General features: G+C 34.8%; 1 protein-coding gene across 1 annotated transcript in view; it reads right to left on the bottom strand.

The window, feature by feature from the left end:
* Positions 1-12,567, bottom strand: part of DLC1 (DLC1 Rho GTPase activating protein) — a 215,476-nt gene that overhangs the window by 129,315 nt on the left and 73,594 nt on the right. Inside the window, exon 4 of the mRNA XM_010002489.1 lies at positions 8,033-8,066. Coding sequence (XP_010000791.1) covers positions 8,033-8,066 — 34 coding nt within the window. The remainder of the gene's footprint in view (positions 1-8,032; positions 8,067-12,567) is intronic.

Raw genomic sequence — 12,567 nt, 5'->3', positions numbered from 1 at the left:
TTAACTGGTTAGCACCATTCTCTGTTATTCTTGCTATAGCCAAAAAAGGAAAGGAAGAAGTTGTTCATGTTTGCTTTGATGTAAACCCTATTTTTGGTCAGGGACTACTTCTTTTAGAATGTTTCTCGTGTCCAGTATAAGGGACCACAATATGGGCTGGCTAATATAAATTATACCAAACCACTTTGTAACAGATAACTAGCTTTATACTGAAATAAACTTGATTAAGATTAAATATACCATACTAGCCAGAATTTACTGCATACCAATTTACGGTCTGTATGGTGGTGTGCTAGAATCTAAGTATGTTATAATTACTTATAATGTAATACTAAATGGAATTTGCTGAAAGGAACAAATGCATCAGACTTCTGCTGTGTTTTCTGCTGTGACAACAAAGAGCTCAATCATGAAAACATTGTTTCCCACAATATTTTTGTTTGCAAGTTGGGATTTAACAGTCTGGAAGGGTGGATAAATAAATTATAAAAATTTCTGGAGTGCAGCTCTATGGAAAAGGCCCTGGGGTCTTGGCAGACAGCAAACTGTGCCTGAGCCAGCAGTGTGCCCTGGCAGCAAAGAAATCTGGCAGCATCCTGGGGTATATCAATAAAAGCATGGCCTGTAGATGGAGGGAAGGGATTATCCCCTTCAATTCAGTGCTTGTTAGACTACATCTGCAATACTGAGTCCAGTTTCAGGATTCTCCCAATACAAGACAGACGTCAATAAAAGGCAACCATCCAGGGAGAGCCATCAGACTGGTCAGGGTCTGGGTCACCTGGCCTGTGATCTGAGGCTGCAGGAATTGTTCAGTCTGAAGAGGTGACTTTTGGGGTTCTAGCAGCAGCTCCCCAAGGACCTACTGAAGGGCAAGAAGAAGATGGACCTCGGCTTTTAATATTGTGCATTTGAGGATGCTAAGATACAACAGGCATAAACTGAAACCAGAAAGGATCAGATAGGATTTAAGGAAAACTCCTCCATGGAGACAGTACAGCAGTGGAGCAGGTAGCATACATAGTTACACAGGCTCTCCCTTTGAGGTTTACAATCAGGCTGGATAAAGTCCTGAGCAACCTTGTCTAACATCAAGGCTGCTTCTGCTTGAACAAGAGGTTGGAGAAAGTACCACCAAAGGTACATCTCAAGATAGTTATCCTGAGTTATCTTTTGTTCAACTGTATTTCACTAACAGGTGATGAAGTTTGTTATGAGACATTCTTACAACTTATCAATCTGTGTTAAAACAAACTATTGATGTCAAAATGCTTTTAAAAGTCTTTGATGTCAATGCGCTTTTGTGCCTTTATCTTTTTCTTTTTCTAATAACATGGTTTTTAGGATAAAAACAACTTAACAAGGAAAGTACATATTACCTTAAAGCAACATTGGATTGGATAGAAAAAGTGAAAGATTTAGCATGATGGCCAGCAGCACTAATCACTCATTATATGTATCTTTATTACTGTCAGTGAAATATCTTTATTAGAATAAAGTAATTCTATTACAGAACTTTAAAAAAGACAGCAAACCAGTAAAGAAATAAAAAATCAGTTGCTCGTTACAGGAACATAAGGCATTGAGGCAATGCTTGCTTTCTCTAAAGTATATATTGATACTTGAGTATTTGTTGAGGAAATATTTAAAATTACTGCCACAATTAAAACAAACATCAAAGAATCCAGAAAAATGTCACAGCTACAAAGGCATGGAAGTGCATGACATGGCCCAATGCAATGTAAAATTAATGGCCTACCCTTGTTATTGGCCTTAAATAATTCAGTTAAGCTTTTCTCTCATAGTATTTTGACGATCAAAATAGATGAGCATATAGTAAAGAAATTGCCTTTGAAGGTAACAGCTGCATATTTTTATTTTAAAAGCTCTTCCAAAGAAGTATAAAAGCAGGTACATACTGATGGCCAATACTAATGCAGGTGGAATAAAAAAACAGAAGGTGGCTAAATATTTAAGAACTCGATACACAAGAGGTTCTGTTAGTTCTCAGATACTTCAGATGTACTTTATTATTATGCAAAGATTTCATGGAATTCACTTTAGCATTCCAGAAAACACCTGCTTGTCCATTCAGGCATAAGACCTGGATGTTTTTGTCCTTTAATGATATACAACCTTCCTGACTGCTGGTTCTCCCTCAGAGAACAATTCACATGTCCTGGCACTACCTCTCACTTTTTAAGACAAGAAAGTAATATACAACAGACAATCATGAGGAATTTTAGGGACCATTCTGCACCCAATGCATTTAGAATGGTTAAAAGTGGATTTTCAGAGGAAAGCTGCAGTCTCAGAATCTACAGTTTCCTCCAAAACTGAAATAAAACAGCCAAGGCACCTTAAGATTAATGAGACTGGCTTCTCACAGTGCTATGTGCATTTTCAAGTTTATATGTGTATATCCACATGCATACAGTGAATATGGTGTGATCTTAACATTAAAGTAATTTATTCAGAACAACTACAGTAGTGTGCAGTTAAAAAGTCACTAAAATCAAATACCAAAAATAATGACATGAAATATTTTACTGCACTTAGGAAAAATAAAGAAAACTAGACAACTAATCATCATCAGGAATCTTATTATGAAATGGCAGCTTTAGGCATCTATTGGCATCACAATTATTTCCAGTAATTAAATAAATGGTAGTGGAATAAAAAAAATATCTATTAGGATTTATTTGTGTTTGGCAGTCATCCATGCCTATCCTGGCCGGGTTACTGTAACAGTTTTTGACTATGACAGCTTGAAGTGCAAGTGGTCACCTGACATTTTTATTTAGAAAGCAAACACTCAGCTAAAACAAATTTTATAACTGTTGCAACACCAACAAGAAAAGAAAGATTACCTAGCTAGGAACTAGTACTTCATACTAAGGTCTGTTCTACTAAAACCAGATACGATACTTACAAAAAGGAACAACTAAAATTTAATTTTGCCCAGTGTATTCTACAACACTGGATAGGGATATTGTAAAGCAATCAAAAAACTGGTACCTCTGCCAATTTACTTATATTTCTCTCTAGTTTATGTGGAAACTGATATCCAGTAGCCAGTCAGATTAGATTTTTTAATGTTTGCTCTAGGTTCACAATAAGTTATATATGGATGGAGCTTTTATGACTTTATGAAAACAGAATATCCAGTGAGTACTGCTCATAGAAATACTCTGCTCATAGAAAGAATTTATCTGGATCGAGAACATGTTTGTAAAATCTAGTCGTGTTTTTTTTTTTTCCTCTTTGATTTAAGCTGCAACTAAATGAAATTAACTCTACCTAGCATGCCTAGCAGATGTCTTTTGTGTGCCTTGTTCAATGACAGTGAATCTGTTGCTACTGGATTTTCAAGGTTCTTTGCTGTGAATTCTCACAGGCAGCCCAAACTGCCTTGTCATCACTTCATCACCTCTTGTTCTGTAGCTCATCTCACCATGGGACTGAGCACCTAGTGTCCCCCACTGCCCAACAGTGACAATTAGTCTGTGAGAGGAAACACCTGGAAGCTAAGATCCCTTTTATCAGCTGTGTAGTTGTCTCCTGTGTGAATCCAAGGCAACCAGGGAAATTAACACCAAAGGACATTGAGTCTGTACTTTATTAAATAGTATCTTTACCAGAAACCTAGAGGAGATGCAGAAAAGAAATGAAAAGACACTTGTTCACACTGGGGAGCTTTCAAACACTTTACAGTGGCCAGAGATCCAGTGAGGCTGCTGTCTTTGGCTGGGCTTAATACTGTATTGTTTGCTTGCTGATCACCAAAACACAGGCAAGAAATGGGCTGTCAAATCTGTTCTATTCCATGTCAGATTTTTATTTTTTATTTTTTCTGAAGTAAGCCTCTCTGACCTACTAGAAAGAGCACTGAGATTTACCCAGAGAAGTTGTACACTTTTTCATACTATGTCTTTAAAGCAAGAGGGGATATTTTGGTAGAATCCAAAAGCTCTTAAAAGAACATTCACTTGCTATTTTGCTAGGGAATTTTTACTGCTAAAGATGAGTAGTGTCACTTACTTTTTAATATCAAGTCATGTGTTCTGTGTTTTTTAATTGATTCAAGTTTATACTTAATAACTAAAATGTAGTACTCTGTGACTTCAAAAAATGTATTTTATTTTTAGAGGAGCAACTCTTCTAAATGTGTCTTCAACCAAAATACCACAGGGCAGTTGTTTTATGCACAGGAAAATGCATTTATTATAATGCTGAACATTATGGACCAATGGTGTCAATATTTATTTAGGGTTAGACTAAACCATCTGCCCTGTTTATGTGATTGTATATATTTTCATCACCTCAAGAGAAATAAGCTGTGCTAGTCCCTGACCAGATGTGAATATTCACTCTACCCCTCCTGCTGGCTCTGTTGTAGCAATATTTCTAAGTCACAGAGTTCACTGTTGCCTACAAATATTTGAGGATAAATTGGGAAATCATGAAGTAGGTCCACAAAGAGTCTTAGGCAATACTTCTAATATTGACTTAAAGCAATTTCATCTTTGTTTTGGGAGGTACTGCTCCAGAAATTGCAATTGGCCCTGAATTAGGAACCTCTCACTGGGTTTATCGGACTGAATATTGGTACCTATGTTAGCAGAGGTCTTGGCTTTACAGGTAGTGGAGAGTTCACAAATACCATTCATGAAGTCTTGTGTGTGATTCACATCAGTTAACTAAATGCTAACATATAACGAGGTGGACCCAAGGTTCATATGTTAATTTTGGGCTATAAATGAAGCCAACACAACTAAATCAACCACAGTGACTCCTTCATTATTGACAGGTGAGATTAATCCTTCATCCCTCAAATTTCTTCATAGTTTGTGGACAGCATTTGAGTAAGGTAAGTAAAGGCAAAAGAATACATACATTACTCAAAAAAGAAAATAAAATATGGATGTATCTGAAAAAACAGCTTCTTTTGAAGCTGCTTGCTGGCCTGCATTCCTGATTTAGGTGCTGATAGTTCCAGCCCAAGTCATCTCTTGGCTAGAACCATAATTTTCCCTGACTGTGCATGTTGCTTGATCTCAACTTATACCTTAAAAAAGTTATTCTGAAAGATTTATTTTTTTTCACCATTGCCAGACATGTCACCAGTATTGAGACTTCTTAAAAATGCTTTTCACAGAAATAGCTGATGCCACAATGCATAATTTCCACTGCCCTAATTCACATAACCTTAAGCAATAGCATTCACAGGCATGATTGATGTTCTTCTCAATCTCGTTTATAGATTTTTGCTGAAGGGCCTCTGCAATTGCAGGTTTTACTGCACTTTCCACTGTAAAAAAATGAATTAACTGCTTATGGAACTCTTGAGTTATTAATTGACAATAGTACCAATGTTTTCAGATTATGTTTGGCTTTGCTCTCGATCTAAAAATATTGTGTTTCTTTTTTTTTTTTTTTGTAAGTACTCAGTCTGAAAGTTTGTATTTGATGTAGTAAAAATTTACTGCATGTTGGAAAAAATATGTAAAATTGAGAAAATATTTAATTTCAGGGATTAACAACTACTAAAAACATAATCAGTTATGTGTGAACTTCTAAGATACTTAAACAGCTTGGGCTATTTAAGGATCTAAGTTTTTGGGCCTGTAGGAAAAGCATTTGAAAGTATCAGAGTATCTAGAGTCTACAGAATAGAAAGGTTTGTAAAAAAAAGCTCTTTATTTATATATATATATTTCTAAACCAGATACATTGAAGTAAGAGCTTTTCTGCTTTCCTATATTTTCCAGCCCAGTCCCAGATGAAACCAAATTATATGAATTAGGAAAGAGGAAGCTACAAATTATTACTTCAGACCCACAAACTGATAAAAGATGTTTTACTAGACATTTTGAGTCCGTTTTTAATCAAATTTTAATTTAAATACAAAGCTATCTAATCTCTTCACCTACTGTGTTGTTAGCATTACCAGTAGTAAAATAAACAACTCCTTTTTGTTGTGTAATACTTTGTAATATATTTTAGTCTATTTGTAATAATATAAACTGAAAAGAGTTAGATTGTTGGTATTTCCAAATATATAAAGGGAGTCTCATTTGTTTTTTTTACAGTAGACATGCAAATATGTTGTGCTATTTTATGTAGGCTTTCACATGTTACTTTTGGCTTTGTCGTTTGTGAGTTCTATGCAATGTCATCTATCTAGTGAAGCATAAACAGCAATGCTCAAACAACAGTTTGTCAAATTGCAAAACATGAGACCTGATTGTCTGAATGAAGATCCAACCGTATTTGAAAAATATAGCACAAACTACCCCTAAAGCCATGTTTCCTAAGTCAATAGGCCTGATTTAAACAATCATCTCCCAAAGGCATGGTTAATATTTCAAAAAAAGACCATCACAACCTCATGAGCTCCTAAGCTGCAAAGAGCTAAACAAAAGCCAGAACTGATTAAAAGGCAACCACATTTCCACTAGCTTGTGCTCAAGTGCATGGAAACATCAGCAAACTGATTCACATGGAATGAAATTCCACCAAATATTTGTAATACCAAGTATAATGCTATCCACAAAAAACATAACTCTGCAAATCTGGGCAAGAAGAAGGAAGAGAGAGGCAGATTCATATCCATATGTATAGGTTACAAAGGGTATGTAAAAAATACATTTATTTTATGCCATCATCAACACTGACACGATGGGTAGTTTTGACAATGAAGAAGTAAGCATAGAGCTTTGCTTTTTATTTCTAATTTTATGAGCCATTAGCTATGGCAAAAACTTATTGTCACTCTATTCCTCTAGTATAAAACTGGGGTCATTACATCTCTATGCCCTGAATATTTTTAAATTATTTCCAGGTAGCTTTTAGTCTTGCATTGTACAGAATTGGTAACTATGTACAAAAATCTATAATGCTGCATGGCTGGTTGACAAAGTATTTGAAGTTATCTTCAAATAGTAGAGCCAGTTATAATCAGTTTGTATGTTTGGACATAATTTAAAGTATGTGGCCAACTATCAGCCGCCTCAGAAAAGAAATACGAAATAATACCATAATATATAATAATGTGAAATCTATTTAAAAAATGCTTATGAAATGAGTCACAGTTATAAACTTCAACAGCTAAAACACCAACATTCCGACCAGACAACTCTAATGTTTTTACAGTACTGATTAGCGCTGTGGCTTTTCTCTCAAAAACTTTCTGTTTTGTTTTGGTTTTTTTTAAAAACAGTTCTCTCCCTTAACAAGTGAAAGGAATACCCAAAACCAGGATAATGCAAGAAATCATCACCAACAACAATCAACCATAAATCAGAATGCCAGGTGGCATTTGGGTATTTTGAGGTATTTCTCAAACTACAGTTGAAGTACAGGAGCAAACCATCAAAATAAATGATGAAGAAACCAAGGGAAATTCTAAAGATCTATAGTGCTAAGAGTAGAGTGTTTCCTAGAGTTTATCACAGCAATGCATGTATTAGAAAGTCTCTTGCAGACAATTGCTAGACAATTTCACATAATGGTCAGAGAACACATATAACAAAATAACAGGAAAACAACCTTTCAATATCCTGGAAGTACTTAGCCAAAATATAAATTTTTATTTCCAGTGAAATACTCCAGATAATAAAAGCTTCCTACCATACTTAAAGACAGATGGTAAAGTTCACACTAAGTCATCAAATTCCACTGGCTTGAACAAACCCATTGGCATCCATGTTTGTTAATGGGGACATCAAATAAATAAAAACCACAAGTGAGTATCTAGAAGAAGGCTGACACGTAAGGGGCAGCTGCAGTTCAGAGTACTTCATAGGATAGTTTCAAACATCCTTATCACACAGAAAGCTGGGCGGCTTTTCAGAGAGAGAAAAAATCCTTTTCAGGAAACAATAACCTTTACACAGACATTTGTCAGGTCTATAAGCCTATGCATTTGAAACCCCACAGCTGAAGCCCATCTCTTGTCACTCAGTTAAGTAACACTGTATTCTACAAAACAAACATAAGAAAATGAGAAAAGAAATAAATATTGACTCACCAGCCTTCTCCTTCTCTGAAATAATGGGCATAGCCTAAGGAAAAAAATAAATTATATCATTATTAAAAAAATAGTAAGGAAACATTATAAATCCTATGGTAGATTTGATGAGTGTCCAGAAGGTCTGGAAAGAACTGAGGTCTCACTGTGTTAAGCATTCTGGAGAAAAACATACAGTTCCCATTTAAGTGGCTTATAATCTAGCATGAAACCAGTTACTGTTTTAAAAAAAAGAACTAGGAAAGAAGGGAGGAGATGGAGATAATAAGATATTACAATGACCACATTTTGAAATAATCATCCTAAAATACATGCCCACAAAATTCCACTGCGAAATCACTAAATAATTCTGAAGGAGTGAAGACAAAAACTGTGTGGCTGAAGAAGAGATTAAATGCCAAATCTTTCTCCTGCAGAACTCTACTTGAGTTCTGCCATTAACTGCATATGCATAGTACTTGGGATCAAATGTATGTTGTTCTATAACATACCAGTTTCTTACTTGTTATATAATTTTTCAAAGACAAGTAATAGAACTGTTTTCATATTGGCTGTAATTGTTTTTCCACTTAGAAAATTTGGGGTTTTTATGCAATGGAGGCAAAAATCTTTCATACCATGCTTTTCTTTTAGATATGCAGAGGAACTTTCTGAGATACTTTCCCAAAAAATAAGGTAATAGACTGAATTAATTGTAAAATGGAATTTATATGGCACACATATAAACAGAATTAAAGAATGCACAGATATGGTAAAGGTAAGAAAGTCTGGATGAGAAATTGGATTATGTATGCAATGCATGTAGAATTGCCATGTGAGTTAAGGTATCCATTTTACAACCCTTTAACTTATGTCAGTCTAGCCTTTGCTCAGCAGATTTTCCTACTGCAGATCTTCTTGCTGAAGATTTCACAGGAAAAGAAAAAGGAGAGTTATGGACAGAAATCACTAAACAGCCATTTTCATACTTTCCACAGAGTTTCTGAAATAGACTTTGAAAATTTCATTTCAGAATTTGATTTGTCCTGTTACATGAAATATATTTAATAGCATTTTCTGAGTGGCATTTTGTACAGAATGACAAACGAAACACGTCTTAGACTATGTAAATAATTTACAGATTGATAATAGCCAACACAGCCCTTTTTTGCATTCTTTCTGTTTCACCTGTACTCTGTCTAGTTAAATATCTATTGCTTGAGTCTGGCATTAAAAATGCCACACCATCAGACATATTATTCAAAATGACAGCAACCTCTTGCTTGAAAAGCATTTCCCTTGCTTTGTACAAACATATATTTGTTCCGAGGAAGCACTATTTTGCTCTAGTAATGCAACAGAGATGTTAACTTCCATAGACTGAAGAAAGTTAACATGCCAAAAAACCAATAAAATTACAGAACGAATCAAGGAATCAGATGTAAAGAAAGAAAAAGTGTACAATGTACAGATTTTAAAAAAATATATCATAGACATTTGAAAACCAGTATGTAATTTTATTTTCTTTCCCAGACCTAACAGGTTACACTGGCTAAGTAAGAAAATAAAAAAGTCTGAATTCACTATTCTTATTTGTCTGAGAAGGAGATTTTTAAAAGAGATAACCTTGTAAAGAGGAATAGGTGAGAAATGAGCAAACACATAGGAGAAGAAAACAAAACAGAATAAGAAAAAAGAATGAGGGAACATTAAAAATCAACTGGGAGGGTCAAGATGAAAGCAGATGGGGACTTTTTATAAGATTTTAATTTCGAGCTTGGTTAGCAATAAAAAAAAAATAATAAAAAAATCAAAGAAGGTGAGATGGTATCCATTAAGATAAGTTTAGAATACAACATTGAGATGACTGGTGTCAGCATTCAGCATAGAAATCATAAGCTCTGTCATGGAGAAGAGGCAAGTTTGATGGGGACAGCCTTTATAAGGTGAAAATGCAAGGTCAAGATGTGATTCAGTGAACAGGGGGGTAGCAGTTACAGGATGCAATAGGGATATGACAGTGTGACAAGTACAGAAGTTAATTTCTCTGGTGACTTTATGATATACTTAAATGGACTTTAATAATGTTGTCTATAACTGGTAGTGACTTTGGCCTGAATTAACACTTCTGAATCAGCTCCCATAATCATTCATATCAGCACACAGCTGTATTTGCTGTATCTGGAAATGCAAAGAACCATAAAGCTTCAGGACAAGATGCATAAGTCACAAAATCGGTACTTCTGTTAACTGGGATGAAGAAGCACTAAAAGTTCCAGAAAGTATAGAGTAAGGTTTGCAAATAAAAGTACTTTCTGTGGTCTCTGCAGCAATCTTGCAGCAATTCATAAGACTGATGCTAGAGAGACCAATGAGGATTATAAAATCTACCAAAAGTAGGAATTGTAAAATCAAGTCAGGCCCATGGAAAAAAAGATGCTACTAGAACATTCAGATAAAGAAATATATTCAAAATGATGGCATCTCAAACTATGTAAGTTTTCCTAGAACAACTTGGAGAAGGGCCACACACAGTGGGACTACCTGTCACCATCATTTGTCAGTACTTCAGGTCCTCCATAGTGCATTATGTAAATACAGACATTTCTTTTTATGGCTGCACTTTTCTTCCTGATATCAGACTTAGCCCACTTTTTCAGCAAAAGCATGACTGCATTTCTGTCACGTGCTTTTAAAATCAGACCTATTTTTCTCTGTTTTTGTCTAAATGATTAAGTGTACAAGAAACGTACAGTATTCACCAAGGACCACATATTTTTTCAAATTCATGTGAATCCAAGTAAAAAAGAAAAAAGACATTATCTCTAAAAACCCCCATATAGTAGCAACAAATTAATGAAAGTAATTTTTTTTAAATTTTTTTTAAAGACAGAACAGGAAGCATATTTATTTCCAAATTCAATATCCTTTTCATTGTAAAGACTGACAGTAACCTGAATGTTTGACTTCAACCATGGTGCACTGGCATGTTTTAAAATTCTGAATCCATTCTAACAGTCCCAAAAGATATTTTCCTTACAATAATGTATATGAAAAAGTGAGTGTTACTCATTAATTGTTTGCAGTTTAAGGAGAACTAATGGATAGGCCATATTTTTAGTCAAAGATTTAGGCTTTCTTAGTTTACCGAAAAACTCTAAATCTTCCTATTTTATTGCAATACATAGTAAATATAGGGTCTCTGATTAAAGAACTAAATAAAACCAGAAAACACCTTTAAAAATCAGCTTTTTATCCACAGGGTAGAAACCTTGGATGATACTTTCAAATGTGTCTGTTTCCTAAACAGAGTATAGTTCTGCTGAATTAAGATGGAAAATGAGCTAAAAATTCTGCCAGAATGTCCTATTGCTGCTTAAAAGCCTAGGAAAAAAAAATCCTAAATGAACATAACATTTCTTGAAAACTTATAATAAAGCAAACCACAAGGAAATCTTGTTCAACAAGATTGCAGACATTCCTACTATTGGTTTAGTTTTTTGTTAATACAGCTACACATACTGCTTACATGTTGTCCAGTGGGAAAACATGATTGTTGCTTATGAGAAATGGTCTCATCTCCAGTGCAGTTTTGAATTCACTGGAGACCTTCTTCCAACGAGTTCCATATGTTCCAAATGAATTGCATTCCCAGGAAGTGATTTAACATTTCTGGCAATGGAGCAATTAAACTGGATTTTCCTGCCTGGCCAGATGGGTTCACTGTAACTTCACATTATTTCTCACTCTCCTCATAGAACTAAAGTACTGGACCAGCAATTTCCACATGATCTAATCACACGTGTTTTAAAAAAAACAAACCAGGCACACACCCTTTTTACACCTTCTTCACACCTTTCAACAAACACTCCCTAAAGTCAGGCCCCTCTCTATATATTTAATAGTCTGTGTTCTTAGCAGCACCAAGGAAGAAAAAAAAATAATTAAAAATTACAGAATATGGTTTCAAGCTATGAAAATCTTTCTTGGAATACCATCTTGAAAATTTGTATATGCATCCTTGCTGTATTGCAACTGATTCCCTTATGCCAGTAAACATGGCTGTATATGGTTCTGTGATTCAATGACTGTAAAATGCATGCAAAATACTATAATGCACTTCTTTCTTTTAACTTGCAGTTGCCATACTCAGGTAGAATTGATTACCAGTAATACTGGGTTAAATAACCATTTCCTTTGAATTTCATTAGAAGTTAGGTGGAAAAGCTGCCTTCCAGGGAAAAAAAAAAAAACGTGGAAATTTCTGGTAAATTAAAAATTTAAGTATCAAAAATGAAAAGTTTTGATTGACCCAGATAAAAATATCAACTTTTTTTTTTTTTTTTTTTCCCTGGAGCTTTTAAGAGTATTTTAACAGGAAAGAGAAGTAAGTATGTAACAAAAGCCTGCAATTTCAAACTGCAACGATTCATTTTGTGCATGCCAGTTCTTCACTCTGAAAAGAAGAAAGAATCCTGCCTCACTCCCCAAACTAGTGCATCTATTGAATCTTTGAGCTCTCTTAAATAAATTAGCATTGTAGTTTTCCAGACTAG

The sequence above is a fragment of the Chaetura pelagica genome, unplaced genomic scaffold (assembly GCF_000747805.2).
Source record: "Chaetura pelagica isolate M959 unplaced genomic scaffold, ChaPel_1.0 scaffold67, whole genome shotgun sequence".
Lineage (NCBI taxonomy): Eukaryota > Metazoa > Chordata > Aves > Apodiformes > Apodidae > Chaetura > Chaetura pelagica.
Note: the sequence above shows the minus strand (reverse complement) of the source record. Positions and strands in the feature narration are given on the sequence as shown.